We start from the raw sequence: 21,149 nt of genomic DNA on the forward strand, positions 1-21,149 counted from the left end.
ACGTATTCTTTTGAATAACGATTTAAATTAGGACAAGTTTTAGAAGTAGAGCTTATACAAAAAGTAGCCACAAAAATCATGGTAGGGCTTATTTTTTGATTTGATCCTATTTTCCAGGAAGCACAGAAACTCGTCCCTCTCGCAACTTAAAACGGTAAAAGGAAAAATAAACAAATAAAGAAAATAATTTGAACTTTGAAGTCTTGAATTCAAATTATGTTTCTCGCAATCATGAAAAGCGATGGAACCCTGTGGGCTTCTCATTTCTACAAATGGCTCTTGCTCCCTGGTATTGACTTCATTCATACCCGACCCTCTCGACGTATACAATCCTCCGCCGTACTCGACGAGATCGAGGAAGCCGTCAAAGGCGGCTAGTAAATAATTAACTCCTGAATCGATGACCTCGAATTCAGTTCAAGTTCGAGAGTTCAACCTGGCAATTGAGACTTTCACTAACCAATTCGATTGATTCCTCTTTTTTTAAAAAAAGAAAGAGAATCCTTTATTATCCTAAAAGTTCTCTATTGACGTGTCCATAGCATATGTCCTAATTTCTGTGCTTTGGGAGTTGATCCGTTTGCATTGCCACATCCGCGTAAAACCGAAACTCATCCGCGTAAATTAAAATAAAGATGTCGAATCTTAAACCGCGTATAATCGAAACCGCGTAAAGCAAACCCGCGTAAAACGAGGGTCTACTGTACCCCTGATACGCCAATTACCAAAAAATGCTTCACTCGGGCTTTGTAGGCTGTAACGATTTCCTTTTTAGCATTAGATTTTTTCGCTCTGTCTATAGGGATCTTAGGGAATACAGCCGCAGAACCGCAGAGATTGAAAAAGCCAACTTTTTAAAATCTTATATTTGGAAGAATGATGCTAGAGTTCTTTCGTTTGTATTTTGGAAGTTCAATGAATTGTCGGACAATTAAAGCCTAATACATATATTATATCTCAAAACAGTGTTTATTTTATTTTATTTTTTTTTTTTGTGGCAACTCCATAACTTAATCAATACTCAATCAAAATTCATAAGTAGGTCCTGGGTTCGAACCTCGATGGTCGAAGACCCACCGTCGTCATTAAAGGGGACTGGGCGACGTTAAATATGCTCGTGGTCTCAATGTCCTCCAAGTGAAACGATAATTCTGGGAATGCTAGCACCAGGTAGCTATTAGCTCCTAGACTATTTCTAAATTCTCATTAACTGTTCGATCCGGTGATGGTGCTGCCATCTATCGGTATATAAAATAATGGAGGCAAGGCACTTAGTATGCAGTCCTCGACATAAATACAGTTGTAGTCAGTTGTGACTCTGAATAGGAATATGAAATTCATAAGTAAAGCAACATTTTTAAGATTTTTTTTTTTTTTGACGCTTTTGACGAAAAATAAAGCGACAATTTACATTTGGTTATCCCTCCTCCTCCCTAAAGCACCCATTTAATCTGTTTTCTTTACCATGGATTGATGCTTCAATGCATAGTATTCCGAATTGAATTGGTGACTCATTGGCTCAGTTGATTAGCACGTCGTGCTTATAATGTAAATTTTTCATCTAAATTTCCATGAATATAAAATCTCAGCTCATTGATTCTAAGCTGCAGTTTTGCGGTTGTTAAAGTCAGGAAACAAGACATTGACTTTAACATGGCAAATCGCAGTATAACTGTTTAAGAATATTTTAACAAAATAGAGGCATCGATTTTAATCAATTTTGTTATTCATTGCTTTAAAGCAGTGGTATCCGACTTCTTTTTTGACTCGAGGACGGCTCCTCATATTAAAATTGTTGTCTCGGGCCTGAATACAGATAAAATTTAAAAATTGTTCGAGAAAACATAGAAAAGAAAAGAAAATTACCAAACAAGAATTATTGTTATCATTACTAGATCCTTATTTTATTAATAAGCGAAGTCTGAATCTGTGTTTCAGAAACCAATACTTGAAGATTCGCCTCCAATTTTGTTATTTTCCAAAAAAAAAAAAAAAACGTTTTGAAAAGTTTAACAAACCAACAAGCCGCACTGGTCAGCTTCGCGGGCCGTAAGTTGGGCACCATCCACTGCTTTTAGTGTATAACTTTTCTGTCATCCCGTGTTTTCAAGCAGCTTGGGAATAACAAAAACGTTTGTTAGGGTTGGGGATTTAGGGATGCTTAATGCATTTAAGGAGGGACCAGTCCTTAAGGTCATTTCCTCTTTTGGTGAATTGGGTTAAAATCTCTATGATTTTCCTTAATTTTTTTTATAAAATACAGAATGAATGCTTAAGTTTTGCTTGCATCAGCTTAGTATTTATTTCTTTAGCATAACAAGTTTCAAGGAGCAGTACTTACCTACAGGATTTAAAAAAAATGGATGGATCTTTTTTTTTCTCCATAAAAAATAATCACCTCGGGCTAGACATTAACTGTGACTGGAAAAACCGGATGTTCTGTGGAAGGAAATGACGTCAATTGAACATTGATGTAAACAAACATGGCGATCCGGTAGCAAGCCGTTAGCAAAAAACCAAGGTTTTTCCTTGGAATAATTACTTATCAATTTCTTAATTCACTTGATATTATTCTGGTTCTTTCAAATGTCTCTCGATATTTCGCCAGAGAATTGTAGTTACCGTGGCGAAGGAAATGTTGGACTCGTGATTAGTTTGAAAAAGGTCTGTACCTACCCATTTAATCTGTAAAAAAATGTTAGGTAAACTTTTGTCAATCACATTTTTGGTGTTAGTTTTTAATTATCAGTTTGATAATGTAAATCAGCTTATTCATATTATCACAACGAATATAGCTTAAACGTTGACTTGTTAGAGAAAAAGTGGCTTAAATGTTGACAGACTGGAGCAGTTTTTCTAAACAACGATGTTCTTGTCCTTGCTCAAAAAATGACAAATCAACTTGTATAAAATTAAATATGCCGCTATAATTCTTTAATAATGTATTTTGATGCTTGTAAAATAGAGTAAAACAAACTATTTTATTATTATGCTTGTAAATCTATTTTCTTTTTTACATGATAATATCGTTCCCCTGTGTGTCCCTACCTCTGCTTTGGAGCAAAAATACTTCTAGAATTCAGGAATCTAAATATCACGGCTCTGCAACATATGTCGCAAATTGAGTATATAGTATTCTGCTTTCAGGGACAGGGGGCTAGTTAAAGGGATCTAAATAAAACCTAACGTCTAATAAAAAGTAGAGCGGGTAGTGTTTTCAATAATAAACTTGATAATTTTCTTGTTGCATTTTAGAATTAAGGGGGAAAATCTAAATGTTTACAAATTCAATATCATTTTACTGTTAAGTTTATCTTGCCTTTATATTTTATTTCTTAAATTATTAATTTTTTCTCTTCTTTCAGGAAGAAAAAGTCTTAAAGTTAATTAAGCAGGAGAATGGTTCTGTGGTATGTTTTTCTTTAAAGAATATGAGACATTGTACATACAAAGGGCATAACTCAATCCTTTAAGACTTCTGTTTCTTTCCTCTTGTCATTTGAATCTATATTTTAGAGAATTTACTGGGGTACTTTTCGCATTGAGTTCACACTTTTTTTTTCTTGTAATCTGAATCTATGCATTTCAGGGACCCCCCCCCCCTAGACACTCCCCTTGTGTGCGCCACTGGTACAAATGTAATTACCTAAGTGTAGGAAGCACTTTTGGTTATGGTTGAGGCAAACCTGACATGGCAGTGTCAGAACACTGTGATTAGAATCTGCGTAGCCTTCACAAAGCTTCCAGGTTAGGTTTGTTCCAACAATAATTAATTGTATTATGAGTTTTATAAAATGTAGATGAACATTCAGAAAGCAATAGATATTATATTTGGCAATTATTTTCATGGAAAACTTGCTCCCCCTCTCCAACCACCCATATCTAAGTATGTTCTCAATCATCTAGGGCCAGATTAAGGCATGGGCACGGGCCCAGGGCACCAACATTTTGGGGCACCAATTCTGTAGGTAAAGATTATGTTGAATTCATTGCATATCGCACTTTTGCTTTTTTAAAAGTTATATCATAGATAATTTTAATATTTGCGGCTTACAGCAACGGGCAAAACTTGAAAACATCTTATATCATAATGGATAATTATTGTATGCTATATCACTTCTACTTTTGTAGTGTATTGTACATTGTATTGTAATAAAAGGTACCGCCAAATTTAGCATGTGGCTGTGTTAACGCAAAGTATCAAAATATCTTCACTATGGGGGGGGGGGGGATTCTATCATGGGTATCCAATCAAGTAAAAGGAACAGCTTTCAAAATTTTGAAGATGACCAATGCCTAATATTTTGTGATTTCCCTGGTCTAAAAAAGGGCAGGGTTTTTTTTTGAAGATCATTACTTTTCATGTCTTAGTTTGTGAAACTTTACAACAGTTATGAATTTCAGACACATTGATTAAAATATAAAAGATGTATTAAATATTAAAGACGATGAAAAGATAAAAATCACATCTGAGAAAATTTACCAGTTTTTCACTGTTTTTCTTTCCTATAGGTTGTCAATCATGAGGAATCTTTCTTTAAAGAATTGGAAAATCAAGTTAAAATTGTTGAAAATGTTATGAAGCCTCTGCTTGGAAATGCTTTTGTCAATACTCCTGTAAGATTTAATTTAATTTGTTAGTTACTGTTTCAAACAATTATCAAAGGTTTGGAAAACATTTTTTGTCCAAAGGTCCTCCTTCTTTCTCTTTAATCTCCCACATTTTTGTCAATGTTCTGACAAGGGAGACACCCTTTCTTGATTTTTTTAAACAATTTTGTTGGCATTAACTCTCAAAAATGTAATGATCTCCTGAAATTTTTTTGAAAAGATATTGGTTTTGGCTATAGTTCACCAGAAATAAGTACAGTAGTTCAACATGTTCTTTAGTAAAAGTAATCTGAACTCTCAATACAGTCCTGAAAATATCCTACTATAACCAGAATTAACTTTTTGTACAGTCAATGAGAATATACCATGCCTTGCCTTCAATCTTCGAGTTGAACCGAACCATTGCTTCAGTCACTCATCTGGTCAGTGCTAATTCTGTATTAGGTACCAGTTTGTTTGGCACTTTTAGCTTCCTTAAGAGGTTTTTCACCTCCAGTTCAGTCACTCTTATGCCGGGCTGATGAGTGCTAATAAGCACAAAGCTGCAGTCCTCGGCTGGAATGACTGAGCTGGCGGTGTATTTCATGTATTTCTGCCTTAGCCTTGGTTGTAGGTGTAACTTATTAAAAATCTCACATGATGTTTGCTTTTCTTACTGTAACCGTACAGCTATCAATGTAAATTACTTATAATTACACTTTTTTTCTTTTTTGCAATGTCATAAAAAATTCTTGAACCTGTGAAGTTTGTGAGGTATTATGGGGTAAACCACATATTTATGCAGCAATTTGTTTTGCTTTTCTATGAATTTTTCAGACGGCTCGATAGAACTTTTCAGGCACCCCGCACAAGGAACAATCCGATAATGTCCCTATTTTATTAAGGCTGTCAACTGAAGCAGGGATCTGTCCAGGATTTTTGGCAGGGTCCGTTTTTTGTGAAAAATCAAATATTTTGTGAAAAATGGATTAATTTTATAAAAAGTCAAATAATTTTGCAAAAAAAAAAAAAAAAAATGTTAAAACAAAATTTTAGAATTTAGAGATGGCACAAACTGCATCATTCAAACTTAAAGTTGAGTGTTTTCCTTTTTTATGTTGAACATATCTCTCTGGGGTGTTTTTTTAGTATTTGGCTGGGGGGGGAGGCGGCATCGCTCTCTCAAGTATAAATATTTATCCACCATTCTACATTATGTTAAGTTATACTAGAAATATTTCTGTATAGTATTTAAAATAATTGTAACAAAAAAATAAAAATAATAACAAATAAAATTCAGACAAGGGTTCAGCATTTAACTTTTTGACGCAAGACACTTTTAAAAAGTACAGAATTTCTTTTAAAACTTATAAATTCCGTGATTTTTAAAAAGAGATTTTATTTGTTTACCATCCTTGTTAGCATCGAAAAATCAAACCCATATAATTTTCTCTCAAAATAACAGTTAAACATTGCACCGCACCCCTAAAAACGCAAATATTGACAAACTGGTAATATCCCTTTGCAGTTCTAAGTTCATTTCGCTGATACATATTATTATTATTATTGTTTATTAAATCATGAGCAGGGAGAAAAGTGCTTAGCAATGCCTTTTCAGAAAAGTTTACGACAACACCCGCTGCTAATTAGCTGTGATAAAACAAACAAACAAAATTATTTAAAACCAAACTTATTTTCAACTGTTAATTTCTTCCCAGAATACAAACAAAAAGAATTATATTTCTTTGGCAGTAGCAATTACTTATCGCTTGCAGGAGCATCACAAGAGTGCCGATTTTTTTTCTTTGCAAAATTAGCAGATATTGTATAAGCTGATCCCTTTAATTTGACTTTAAAAAAGGTTCCAAAAATTATCGATTTTATACACCGAAATATGCGTTATTTGCTTTCAGATTTGCTCTTTCAATAAATATTTGTGAAAGATCCGTTCTTGTTTCAGAATTTTGTGAAGGGGTTCGTTTTTGTTGATTGGGATTTTGTGAAAGGTCCGCTTTGGTTGATCTGATTTTTGTGAAGAGTCCGTTAACGGACTCAAATATCCTCTGGCCAGACCCCTGTGAAGATGAAACAAAATAATTTTTTTACACACTATCTGAAATTAATATTTTGTAAAATGGCGACCTATGGGGGAGGGGGTATTCACTAAAGCACAAAAATGGAACAAGCATAGGCAGGAGAGGAAGAAGCTGAAGCCGGAGACAAGATCCCCTGGGCTGGCTATTCCTGCATTATCTGAAATTAATATTTTGTCAAATGGCAACCTATAATATATACTTAAACTTATGTTTGTATTAATATTTTAAAATTTAATCCATTATTATTTTTTTTAAAGTTTATGCTACAATTGAAAACAAATTGTGAAAGTCTAGCAGATAGGGCATAATTGTTTTGAGGATGTCGTTTGAGTACATATATAATTATCGTATTAGTTAAAAGTGAGTTTTAATTAGTTGTTTGATTTATTTATGCAGGGTGGCGACAGTTCGGGGAGATCAGGGAAAAGTCAGGGAATTTTATCACTCAGGGAAATATCAGGGAATTTTGAAAAAATAACAAAAAATCAGGGAAAATTGATCAAATGAAATTTTTTCCCCCCTTGCAAAATGAATTACTTTGATTCCCTATGAGTTTTTCACCAATATTTGTTTTAAAGAAGTAAAATTAATGAGTATACAGTGCCGCACATTTGTGTATCTTTTTTCCTCAAGGTCAAAGTATTCAATCTAAGGGTGAGCTTCCCAAGATTGCGGCTGTGTCTGTAAAGTTGTTTATTTTACCTAGCTTGAATTTCCCTTTCACGCATTCCATGCTACATAAAATAAACAACTCCTACTGGCAAAGAGGAAGCGGTCATTAATGACTTGACTCCCTCCCCTTTACTCATTGGGTCATTCCGTGTCAAATCAACACAGTGATCAGACCTCACCTTCTCAGATTTTGATGAAATTTGGTACAGAGTTTGTCTTTATGTAGACATAGTACAATATAAAATTTTTTTTGAAAAATATGAAACGGTTTTGAAAATACAGCGCTGTGAAACTACCAAAAAGGGGTCGAAAAACGTGAAAGAACCAATTTTCAAAATGACCTAGAATCTTTTCTAATTAAGATAGAGAGTTGAAACAAGTTTCATTTGAAAGCATTTTTAATGACCTTTTCAATGATATGCAACATGATTAGGTCTAAGAAAAAAATATTGTAGTTAAATTTGAATTAAATTTTAAAATTTAAATTTCTCAAAATGCGCGTCTTCAATTTTTTTCAAAATTTTTTTAAAAAGTGCTTATGCACTACTCAAATGGCTGTAGAAGTTTCAAGATGGGCTTATAATGGGTTCATGTTTAAAAAAATCATTGAATAAACAACTGTTGGATCTACAACACAATTATACCTTATAATATAACATGATTTTAGTGTTAATAAAATATTTATGAATAAAAAATAAATAAATTATTATAAATGTTTATTCAGTGCTGACTAAAATGTCTGAATGAATTTGAAAGTGGGCTTATAAGTGGTTCATATTAAAATAAATCATTGAATAAAGCAGTGATAGCACAAAATAGGTATTAGATAACATGCTTTAAGCTCTAAGAAATAGAAGGAAAAAATTAATAAAGCCTATTGTAATTATTTTTCTAGCAAATAATTTATTTTGTATTAATTTTAAATATAATTATTACCAGAGCATACCTTTACTTGAAAGTTTTGAATATTTCAATAACTTGTAGAGCTTCAATTTCTGGCAGTGTGTATGCTCTACCTGTTGGAGTCATTGGGTTTACTTTACATAATATTTGAGTGACTGATACCTATAGTGTATCTGGCTGTGTTGGAAAAGAAAAAGAAGATGAAGGTCTTGCTGGATGAAGGAAAGTTACTTTGACTTCATCAGTATCTTCATTTTTCTGAAGCACATATGCAAGTCACCAGTTATGTTCATATATTACACATACATAACCTTGTATTTCTGAAAGTTTGTGCCTATCTTCTGAAGAACTTACTCTCTCAATAACAAATTCTGCTGAATGAGAAAATGTTTTGACTTTGACTTTTGATGTTGTTTTTGTAGACGCTACGGGAATAAATCCATGTAACTTCTGTGTTCCTTTAATGGTTATTGACTTATTGAAACGATTTGCAAGGAATTGTTCAGTGTTCATGTATTCATTTGGAGTGACATAAACGAAATTGACAGATGGAGCATTTTGTACAGCCCATTCATACAATTGTACTGGTGTTGTAATTTGATTATCATAAGGTCTCTGTAGGCTTGCCTTTGCTGCTAACCTCTTTACTGTACCACCAATAGAATCACATGGTCCCTTACCATGTGCAGTGGCTGAAAAGTGCCACTCAGTTTCTATATTAAAATCCTCTTTGTGGAAACACAGGTTGGTAAAGTTCTTCTTGTTTTTGAACTGAGCTGCTGAACCGTCTGAAAAGTAAAAAATCTTCCTAATCTTGTAATCAAATTTTCCTTTTAGAAAATCAATCGGCTTTTTCTGAAAGCAATACACTGCCATTGTATTATGTTCTAAACATTCAGTTATAACAACTAAACTTATGTGTTCAAATTTTCCTGCACTAATATAATAAATTATGAATGGGTGAATTGTGGTTGGTTCACTTACCCAGTGGTAACTTTGAGCTTCATCTTGTAGGACAAATTTATAGTTCTCAGAAAAGTCGCACATTACTATAAATTCTGCATCTACTAATTTACTCTTAATTTCATTCAAAAATGAACTTTGCTGCTTTGCAATAAAATCATGCCGAGCAAGAGCAAAAAGCTTTTCACAAAATAAATCTGTGAAGTCTGTTGCAGATTTCTCTATAGTTTCCAGGTTGCAACGATCAACTGATATCCATTGACGAAAAGTTATTTTTTCTATCATGTTTTCATCAAACGAATATTCCAGCATGTCTTTGATTTCTTTAGTTCCTGGACAAAAAGAGCATTTTCCCAAATAACATTCTATCGATGCAGGATAACATATAATTTTAGCTATGCAATGTTTATAAGTCTTCAGCTCCGTGTGAGTTCCACTCTGGCCAGCAAGTACCTACACAATTTTTCGGCCTTAGTTCAGCAAATTTGGAGAAACTTATCTTTAAGTTGGGATATTTATCTTCATAAGATCTATACGCCTCCATCAAATTACAGAGAATCAACCATTTGGATATTTTTACTTTATCCTCACTTTCGGTGTGAATAGATATACAATCTTTCATTCCTGGTAATATTCTACTAATTTCATCACTTTCATAGAAAGCTCTTATATTATCTGCAATTTTAGGAGGAAGACTTTTCCCTGGTTTTTGATTCGGGCTGGCCAGGATACCTTTATCTTGTAAGAGTTTTTCTGATTTTCTTACCATGTAATTAGGAGCATTGAATTCCTGCATAATTTTTCGTATACTCCATGACTCAGGCAGGCAGGTAAGTATCATCAATTTGTTAACATTAGAAGAATTTGTGAATTTAGTTTTCAAATTATTTAAAAGTGTTTCTTCAGCTGTTTTAGGCTCACTCTCAGAAGATGTTTCAATATTAGTAAACAGTTTGCATTTTAATGCAGTACTAATCTTTTTCATCTTATTTGCTGAATAACCTTTGTTTTCTGATTTCCTTTTATCAATCGGAGACTCTCCCAATTCTTGTAAAGACACATTTAAGGTTTCAACAATTTCCGACTTAGGGGCAAAATTTGGATCACAACTTTCAGAACATCCACTGTCTTCAATATGCTGGCCTAAGTCTTCATTTTTCCTTAAAAGAGACAATTCTTTTCAGCAAGTATGGCAAATTTTAGCATTTTCTGAAACTCCACTCAAGTATTCTGTCATCCAGCCTGCAACTTAACGTAATTTCTTTTTGTCTCTAACGCAGTGATTATCCTTTTTTAAATGGATTAAAACACTGTGCAGTCAAGTATCTTTGATCAGCCATATCTTAAATTTTACATAATATTTACATTTTACTCTATATTTACAAAAACTTAATACTTAAACAGCTTTTGTGATTAATAAATACATTAAATTTGGTATGTACAAAATAATAAGAATTTAAAAATAAGAATTTAAAACTAAAATTTCCTTGTATTCACTATAATACTGCAGTCAACAAAAACTCAATATATTCCCTATCTCTTTAACACACTCCAATAAAACACACAACTGAATTGGGGCTGATCAGAATTGACACTGAGCTTAAAACAAGGAACTGTGGTGATATACAAAATCTATCCAGACATGCACATTATAATGAAGCCCATATGTCAGACCTACATATGCCAGATGTAGCTTAATATAAACAAAGTTCTATTCCTTCTTGCATGGTTATGCCTAATGAAACCTTATGGAGATCTGGTAACTAAATTTATTACTTTTTTCATCTTTCTTTCTCAACTATGCGAGGTCATCTTAATGACTACCAAATAGCTACATACTCCCCCCCCCTATTTTTAAATCTAGCAAGTTAACCATTCAAATAATTGATAACTTGGTTTTAATCAGTTGTATATATATATATATTTAAATAATAAGCAAGCATGCCTCAAAATTAATTTCATTACATTTCATAAGGTTAATTTATGTTTCAAAAAATTTAAAAGCATAAAAATTACTTAGAACAAAATATTTATTGTCTAAATTTCTTACATTAATTTATTTTAAAAAATGAAGTAATGATAGATTTAAAATTTGAGGTTATGCGACTGACAAACTTTTACCCACATTTACCAGTTCAAGTATGTTTCAACAGGCAGTCCTGCCATTTAGGGAAGGTCGGGGTGGGGTGATATTCCTGAAATAGGAAGATTAACCAACTTACATGAAAATGGATGTGGTTTTTGCTGTTTCTTGGTGTAATTTACATTGAGTATCAAAATGAAGAACGTGACAAGTAAATAAATAAAAAAATACAATTAAATAAACTGCAAAAACTCTTAGAATCAGCTACTTGGCATTTAACTAGCAAGTAAGACCGAATTAGTTTCATCGCTTTAATAAATATTTTCTTAAAACCATGCGATATTATACGTGTAATTGTGATGTAGATCCAGCAGAGGTTTATTCAATGATTTTTTTAAACATGAACCCATTATAAGCCCATCTTGAAACTTCTACAGCCATTTGAGTAGTGTATAAACCTTTTTTAAAAAAATTTTGAAAAAAATTGAAGACGCGCATTTTGAGAAATTTAAATTTTAAAATTTAATTCAAATTTAACTAAAATATTTTTTTCTTAGACCTAATCATGTTGCATATCATTGAAAAGGTCATTAAAAATGCTTTTAAATGAAACTTGCTTCAACTCTCTATCTTAATTAGAAAAGATTCTAGGTCATTTTGAAAATTGGTTCTTTCACGTTTTTCGACCCCTTTTTGGTAGTTTCACAGCGCTGTATTTTCAAAACCGTTTAATATTTTTCAAAAAAAAAAAAATATTTTATTATGTCTACATTAACACTACCTCTGTACCAAATTTCATCAAAATCTGAGAGGGTGAGGTAAAATTTTGTCAAAAATTGTGTTGATTTGATGTGGAATGACCCCATTGTCTTGAAGTAATTAGCATACTGTTATCACGATTTCAAGAAAAAAATCTTTGTTTTTTAAATTAATGCTGAAAAAATCATAAAAGTTATCACTTATTTTTAATTTAATTGCTAAAATTGAATTTTGACTGAAAATTAAATTTGCTTTTTTTCCATCGTATTATTCGCTGTCACTTCAGATTACACGAAGGGTTTTTTTTTTTTTTTTTCAGACTTTAAAATTCTTTTATTTTAAAACCATGTACACATAAATATTGAAATCAATTATTATTTTTGCATTTCAATGTTGTTTTTTACTAAAGTAATCTAAGATTTTTTTTCAACTAATGAAATCATTTGAAATTGAATTATAGACATAAGTAAATATTTTTATTGTTTTTTAATTGTTAAAATGCTGTATTCATTCATTAAAACCTAAGTCCTTGATTAGAAAATAGCTCAAAATGACCGGTTGTTGAAAGATTTTAATTTGTTTCACATAAATATGTCTATTCTGTTGTGTGTAGGTCTTGGGCAGTAACTGCACATTTTTCTTTTTCTTTCTTTTTTTTTCTTTTGCATTTTTCTCATCTATTGTGCTTTATCTTTATTGTACATGCTCGCTTATTTGTTTTCCACTGAAAAAAAGGTGTGAAAAAAAAATGTCTAATTCCAACATTTTCCTTTTGTTACTACTGAATCCACCACACATTTCTTCAAATATCTCGAAAACTAATTTCTGCTGATACTGCCGTTTACCTGCACACAGCAGTATTATTTACGTAAGTAAAACTACATTACTTCTATACTTTAACTATAACTTGTTATTCTTGCAGCAACAATTATACTGCTTGAAAATTCAGTTCAAGATTATTTCCATTTAATTTTTTTAGTTTTATCATGATTAGATATGTCTTTAAGAGTGATTTCAATAATTTCTTAGAATTCTTATGTTAACTGTTTCCTGGAAGTTAAGTATTTGTTTTTGATTTCCTGCAATATTTCTCTGTCAATAATTTAATATGCTATTTTTACCAAAATAAATAAATAAATAAAAGGAGCATCTTTTCAAAATATATTTTTAATTAACAGCTTAAACCGTTTTAAACGCAGCATTTTATTTAAATTGCAATGCTTTTCAGGTAGGACAAAGAAAGCGAACCATTGTCATTGGTAACGTAAATCAGGGAAATTTGGTGAACTTAATCAGGGAAGTCAGGGAACTTTTTTTTCTATTTCCGGTCACCACCCTATTATAACTTTAATTGTTATTTTGAAATTCATTACAAAATTTTGTTTTTCAGGTGATAGTACACTTACAAAAAGATGAGATTAAAATGATCAACGGCATGGTCGACAAATTTAGACCAGGTATGGTTTCTCTATAATTGTAACATATATGATGCATATTACTGACCCAGGTTGTAATTTTGTCAATGTATAGTGTCTGTATGAAACTTTTGACGAAGACTGGCAGTGGCACTAAAAAAATTTCATACTTTGTTAGTATATCTTTATACTATTATCTTATTTTCTTTATACTATTATCTTATTATCTTTTTACTATTCTCTAGAATTGTAACATATATGATGCATATTACTGACCCAGGTTGTAATTTTGTCAATGTGTAATGTCTGTAGGAAACTTTTGACGAAGACTGGCAGTGGCACTAAAAAATTTTATACTTTGTTAGCATATCTTCATACTATTATCTGTAAATTAAATAACATATTTTTCCTATATTTTTGTTGTAAAATAAAATTTATACTAGTATAGTACCATACAAGAGAAAAATGTTTTGTTTACTGTACTAAAACTAGCTAAACCTCTCTTCAGAACTTTTGCGCTCTTAGTGTCTTTTCTTCAGTGATAAAAATACATATTTTGTAACCAGAGATATAGCTAGGTTTTTTCCTTAGCATGGAAACACTTGTTAACATTTTTAGGGGCATAAAACTATTTGAAAATATTAATTCTCATAGATTTTATTTTCATTAAAAAAATACAAAAAACTTACTTTATAAAGATGAAATGAAATGAAAGTTGGCAAACAAAAAATAGTACTATTTTGATTTTTAACATTCAGGATGTGTTTACTCCCCCAGTGTCTTACCTCCTTGTCAAATGTCATGCTATTTTTATAAGCATTTTGTTATAAAATAATGCATCCTGGGCCGCGCCGTCCCTATGTGCAAGGTCGTGCGGCGACGACCTTGCACATAGATGGCGCCAGAGTCAAAAAGGCGCTGAGCTCTATCAATCAAAAATGCTCTAAATGTGAGGAAACATCTCCAACCAAAAAAATAAAATGGAACTTTTCATTATATAGTGAAACCTGTGTAAGTTGACCACTTGGGGTGCCCTACTTTAGTGGTCAACTTAAACAGGTAGTCAACTTACAGAGGTTGATTTATATGATAAGGACTAATTCCGTGCCTGAAAAAAGCGGTCAACTTACAAGGGTGGTCAACTTACAGGGAGGGGGGGGGGTCAACTTCGCAGGTTTTACTGTATCTATAAAAGTAGAGATGAAATTATTATATGATCATTAAAACAAGCAATTCTCCTTGTTGCCTATCTAGTAGGAAAAATTGTCTTCTTGTGTCTAAATATGCTATTCAAAAGCGCACTCTTTTACACTGAAAACACATGATGCTAATTAATTAGAATTTTTTTCATATGTAGAGACAGGAATGTTTTCGGTATGTCTATAATTTCACAAGAATGAGCCATACAAAACAGCGCAAGAAATTTGCTATTCCCCATTTTGGATCTTGCTGTGAATATATTATACATATTATAATTCGTGCAATATGTCTTTTTCGTGATTTGAAACTCTTGTTCGTGGTAATTCCACTGCACCATGTTATCATACATTAAAAAATACGGTAAGCACATTTGATATTATTTACTTGTGCGCAATATGCATATATTGTAGACAATAATTTAGATTAACTTTTTAGTTCTGAAAAGTAATGACTTGACCATAATTACTCAATTCCTCCACCTCCTTTTTCTTCAACTATTTTTGTATTAAATTAAAGAAATAGCTTTGGACAATGTTTGTTTTAGATATTAAATTCAATGCCTTTTTAACAATTCATACTTAAGAATTATTCATTTTACCATCAAGTTTCAATTTCAGATTTTAAAGTGGAATATCCTCTACAATATTATTCTTCAATTTATAAACATAATCAGTACCCTCCTGTTTCGTGGCGCAACCAGAGGAGGGTAGGGTAACAGGGCCTCGTGCCCCTTCCTTCCAGAATGCTTAGTTGAATGTTTTTGAAAAATATTTAAAAAGGCGGATTTGGAAAACAAAGTGATTCTAATAAGGAAAATGTAATGATGTTGGGGTAAAACTTTAATTTCTTTTTGAAAAAAAAATCTTAGAGCAAAAAATTCTCAATAGTTTCAGCTAATTGGTCAGCTAATCCCCCTCCGTCCTAATTTCTTTTCTTTTTTCCTTATTATTTTTCTCTTTCCTAGTTCTTTTGAAAATAAGAAAGTTTTCAAAAAGCTACTCCGCCAAATTTCTCTTCCCCACCCCCTCCTCCAAAAAAAGAAAAAAAAAACACCACTGAGCATCTCAGATTTCGTTTTCAGGTCTTCAATTTCGCAAAAGCTGACGAATACGAAACAACATCGCTTAAAAATCCGTTCGAAAATCACTTAAAATTGCATTTTTAGAGCTTCAATTTCGAAAGATTGCCGGCCCTAATGTTACCAAATAGGGTCTTAAATCATGTTTTTAAGACTTTAATTTCAGAAAATATTCGGGCAAGTGTCCCCGAACCTCCTTTTTTAAATATCATCAAAAATTACGTTTTTCAAACATGACTTACGAAAAATTTAAGTTAGTAAAATCTCTGAACCACTTCTCCTAATATCATAGAATGCTGCTTAGGTTTTTAGAACTTTAATTTTGAAAACTTTTTCCAGGGAGGAGCTTCAGAAGGGGGGGGGGTGCTTCTTGTAAAAATCTTCAAAGTTGTCTACAATTGCGTTTTTGGAATTTCAATTTCGAAAATTAGAGGTGAGAAAAAAAATTGAATTCTATCTATTTTTCAAAAAAACAAAAAAAGATCAGTTAGAATCTCAGAGTTCTATCCCTTAATTTAATGTCAATAAATATGGATTATAATCACATTTTAAGGCTTCAACTTCCGTAAATTTCCGCGGAGCTCCTTGTACCTTTTTTCCCCATAATGCCACCAAAGACCGTCTGAAATTACATTTTTCAAACGGGGAGAACCCAGGATCATTCTTATTAAAAGAGATATTTTCTTTTAATTTATGCCCCCCCCCCCCCAAAAAAAAAAAAAACTACTTTCTAGTTGTGCCACTGTTCCTTTTGTCATGTTTTGACCGGCATAAAACTTTTTCATCACTTAGAGATAAGATAAATATTCAAAGAGGCTATGACTTAGATATTAAAATATTTTCTTCATCCAAAACGTATTATTAGCATATCAGAGGAGCTGCTGAACTCGGAATAATTTCGAGAAATGAAGGAGAAACATTCATCATATTGCGAAATTAAATATTCACACAGTTTTTTTTTGTATAAATTAAATGCCAAACATATTTTTTTCTATTTAATATTTGTCTACAAAACCTCCCTCCAGGTGTTAACTATATTTTCCTCGAACGCCAGAGCATAAAGGCGCTCTAAAGATATTTGCACGACGGCACCAATCAGACTTGACGCGGCCTTGAATGCATCACAATTCTTGTTGCCCCTTCCTCTCCCGTGTCATAATTTTACAAGCCTCCCTCCTTCCCTCAAAGCATTGAGGAGTGGACGACACCTAACTTTGTTGAGAGAGTAGCACAGGACTCTCTTAATTTTTTTAAAAGTCTAATGCACTATAAAATAACCAACATGGCTCAAAGTTACCCTGATTAACTGTATTTATCATAAGTATATGAAAATTGTTGACATAATAAAGTAAAATACCTTTATAGTGCCGACCTATATGATGCAATTCTCTATAAAGGCACCCCTTTTCGGAAGTAAGCAATAAGTTTTGCAGTTAAAAAAGCCTTCTGCTCCGCCTTCCAAACATAAAAATTGTTCGGAAAATTATGTTTTTAACAGTTTTTCATATTTCTATCCTAATTCGAAGCTTTTAAATAAAAATTAGTACTCACAGTAAAAATTAAAAAAATTAAAAATTACTCTTGAAATTGCAGTTTTTTTGCAAACTATAAAGCTAGCAAAAGTGCAGAATAATTCACTTTACTTTGATCGTGAAGCATACTTATTTATACTGACAATATATATATTACTGTATAATTTGTGCTTTAAAACTCATTGCAGTTAAAACTCATTCTAAAGGACAAATATATAGATATATTCTGAATATTAGTTTCAAAATTTGTGAAATGATCTGTATAACGCCTAAACCCGTATAATGCAAAAGCTCTGGTCTCAAGGTGTTTATTATAATGGTCTTTTACTGTATGTTAATATTTTTCATTTGTCATAATTGCACATTTCAATATTGAAAAAAAAAGCACTCTTTAATGTGAATATTTAGTTAATTTTTTTACTATACTCTTTTTTTTAAACAGGCAGTAGGCAACATAAAAGTGTTAAAGAAGAAGATTGCCATGTTTTCATGCTACCTGACTACTGCTCCTTGCCTCCTCATATGAAAATGTTTCCCTCATTTGGGCCTGTGATAAGCATTGAAATAAAAGTAAGATTCATTTTGCTTTTAAAGTAAGGTATCTCATCATAAAACTTTGGTATTTTCCACGTGGAGGATTTTGTATGCTTTTATGAACGTTAAAACTAAAGCCAAATCTGTACTATTGTCATAAATCAGTTTCTGAAATTGTGTTCTGTGGAACCAAAGGTATCCATAGAGATCCTTCAAAGGCTCCACAAAACTTGCCTTTCTTCTTTTAATTCAAATTAGTCACTTAAAAATCAATAAAAATATTATTTGTGTGAAGCTACCAATTAGTACTAACCAGAGTTGGGCAAAATTGGACAATTAACGATTAACAATTGACTAATTGGTAAACGTAACCACAACTAACAATTAATCAATTGTAACTGTGGAAAATCACAATTAACAATTAATTAATTGTTAATTATAGTTCACTATAGTTAACAATTAATTGTTAATTGTAGTTTACTACAATTAACAATTAATTGTTAATTGTTGTTTACTACAGTTAACAATTAATTAATTCTAATTGTAGTTTATTACAATTAACAGTTGTCAATTGTTTTGTGAATTTTAGTTAAAACTAACTTTTGAAAAAAATTACTGGTTTTCTTTACTAATAATAAAGCTGAAAGTCTGCATGTCTGGATATACTACAAGTTAAGGTGCTGTTAAAATTTTCCTTTAATGTGACATAATCAATTGTTGTTGTCGTGTGCCAGTAAGGCTGGCAATTTGGGATGCGCTGCTTCACTTTTCTAACTGCACCATAATTTGGTGTGAAGTCCGACTTCCACAGTACATACATGCAAGGCCTAATTACCCAAAATGGCTCAGGAAGCTTGAGCTTCCTCTTGGAATTTTCAGGTGGCCCAAATATGAATATATATGCTTAACAATACGAGTTTCTGCGTTTAACTGCATTTTTAAAGAGATTGCTAACATCAGAGCTTGCTAAGTAAAAATACTTGGAAGAATTAAATAATTATAAAAGGTATATATTTCATTTCATACATTAAATGACACATTTAATGAAATGTGGTCACAAGTTACATTTTCAAATGTGGGATTTTGTTCAACTCTGTTACAATGTATATTTATGCCACTTAGTTTCTTTTGTGAAGTGTTAAATTTGATTCAATTTCTTACTGCCCTTATTTGCCGAGAATTGCGGTACAACAACTGAGGGCCCCTGAAATGAGACCTAGCTCCCCTAATTTCAAAGGTTGGTCCGGCTCTGCAGACATGCCATAAGGACCCATATATGGGATAGGCAACCATTCACTGCACAGAAACACATTCACACAAAGGACAAGAACAGGAGAGAGAAAGTACATCCATGCCCAAGCCAAGATTCAAACCCGGGACCTCCCCATCACAGTCAGACTCCTCTGACCACTGGACAGGACAGGCGATGATATAATCAATTTTCTAGTATTAAAATGTTCTGTATACATTAAATACCTAAAATTAAATAATTAATATCAATAGATTCGGCTTTATTACGAGTAATAAATTATTTACTGCAGCATATGACTTTTCTCAAAAAATCTTATGACTCCAGCAAAATTTCCTCAGAAAAAATATATTTCAATTAAAAATTCAAAAATATTTTTTCCCATACTAATAAAAGTCTGAAGAACATCTGAGAGAAATTACAGAAATGTGTCTTAACTTCACGATTTAAAAAAAAATGTAAAACAGAGCAGTCTTTGTTACCTCACGTCCCATGATATGTCCTTCTTTCTCACCTCTTCTGTTATGGGTTAAACTAAAACAATGATTTATACAAACTTAAAACACTTAATTAAAACACAAACATTCACATGTGGAAAAAGCTTGCCAAGACGAGACTAGTTCACGCTGCGAGCGAGCAACAAACACACTGAACAAAAATATGAAATTGAATAACATTTTGGACTCTGTACTAAATAACACTGTAACCTATTGATACAAAAAGTTAATTGTTAGTTTATTTGTTTAATAAAACAATTTAAAAATTAGTTGCAATTGTTTTAGTTGTGAGAAACAATTAACATATATTAATTCCATTAAATTAATTGCAAAGTGCAATTAATAGTTTAATTGCAATTACTTTTGTAATCAATTAACAAGGCAATTGAAAATGTAATTGATTAATGCCCAACACTGGTACTAACAAATAGCAGAGAAAATATCAAAATGAATTGTGGATTAAAAATCAACTTATTGTCAACCTATGACCTTCAACTAAGTCAGTACAGCAACACAGAATTTTATTAAAATGTCCTTTGAATTTTTCTTGCGACATAAGTTAAAACTAACGCTGTTATTGAAATTCTAATGCAGTTTAAAAGATGTATGTTCTCAAATTGTCACTATTGCTTATACCATTTGCAACTAAACAAGTGTGCAATGAGGTTCTTAACTTGTGTGTCAACAAAAAATAAATACTGTAGCCCTTCATTATATCGTTCTTTTCTTGTGTCTCCCGAAATATTACAGCGTAAAAAAAAGAACTTGCTTTAAGTTTAAAGCCATTGATGAAAACATATGGTATTACTTAGAAAAGGACTCTTTCTTTATTATTTTATCATTGAACAAAAGGAAGATGCTTCTGTTCTTCTGAATTCGCAAGCAGCAGCAATTCCTGTCGTCTAAAACTTACACACCCGCAGAATATTTGAGTTTAAGATTGTTAGCAAACTACTTGACATTTTTTTTTGTATTAATACCAAGAGACAGCAGGCAGGTGTCATACTCGCCCAAGTAAAAGAAAACATACACCCTTCTCTGATGTGCTTTCAGTACAGAAAAGATTTGTTTGGTTGCACAAATCAGGATTTGCATCAAAGAAAAGAAGAATGATCTGGATAGCCAAAAGAGTTTTCTGGAAACAATATGGTTACTTTTTCTTTTCACATCCTTTCTTGAGCAAATCGAAGGGATTAGAAACTCTGTTGGGGATAAGTGGGTATTGAAATGTTCACTCTTATCTCACAGCATCTGAGAAAATAATCTTCATTCGCCATTTGATGTTTGTACCTTTCTGACACTGAAATTTATTTACATTTCAATCTTGTTTAAATTTTAATATGTGAGATAGTACTATTTGTGAATTACATCGAAACCTTTTGAAATTCATGTCAAAAAGAACAAATGCTAATTTACTTGTATGTTGGATGGATAACTATTTTGAATGACCTCGGTTATATTGTGCTTTCCAATACCTGGTGCATTTCTTTTGTCCTCCTAAAAGTGCGATATAATGAGGGATTACTGTAATGCAACAGACATCCTTAACCTGATATAGAACTTCAGCTTTCATCCATA

General features: G+C 32.0%; 1 protein-coding gene across 3 annotated transcripts in view; it reads left to right on the forward strand.

The window, feature by feature from the left end:
- The first annotated feature begins 2,473 nt into the window (after positions 1-2,473).
- Positions 2,474-21,149, forward strand: part of LOC129227271 (inositol-pentakisphosphate 2-kinase-like) — a 50,587-nt gene continuing 31,911 nt past the window's right edge. For 2 of the 3 annotated variants that reach the window (XM_054861791.1, XM_054861792.1), the window contains exons 1-5: positions 2,474-2,664; positions 3,366-3,410; positions 4,513-4,617; positions 13,457-13,523; positions 17,734-17,861. In XM_054861791.1, coding sequence (XP_054717766.1) covers positions 2,587-2,664; positions 3,366-3,410; positions 4,513-4,617; positions 13,457-13,523; positions 17,734-17,861 — 423 coding nt within the window. In that variant the 5' untranslated portion in view covers positions 2,474-2,586. The remainder of the gene's footprint in view (positions 2,665-3,365; positions 3,411-4,512; positions 4,618-13,456; positions 13,524-17,733; positions 17,862-21,149) is intronic. The other variant, XM_054861793.1, reaches the window with a different exon arrangement.

This window comes from Uloborus diversus, chromosome 8 (assembly GCF_026930045.1).
Source record: "Uloborus diversus isolate 005 chromosome 8, Udiv.v.3.1, whole genome shotgun sequence".
NCBI lineage: Eukaryota > Metazoa > Arthropoda > Arachnida > Araneae > Uloboridae > Uloborus > Uloborus diversus.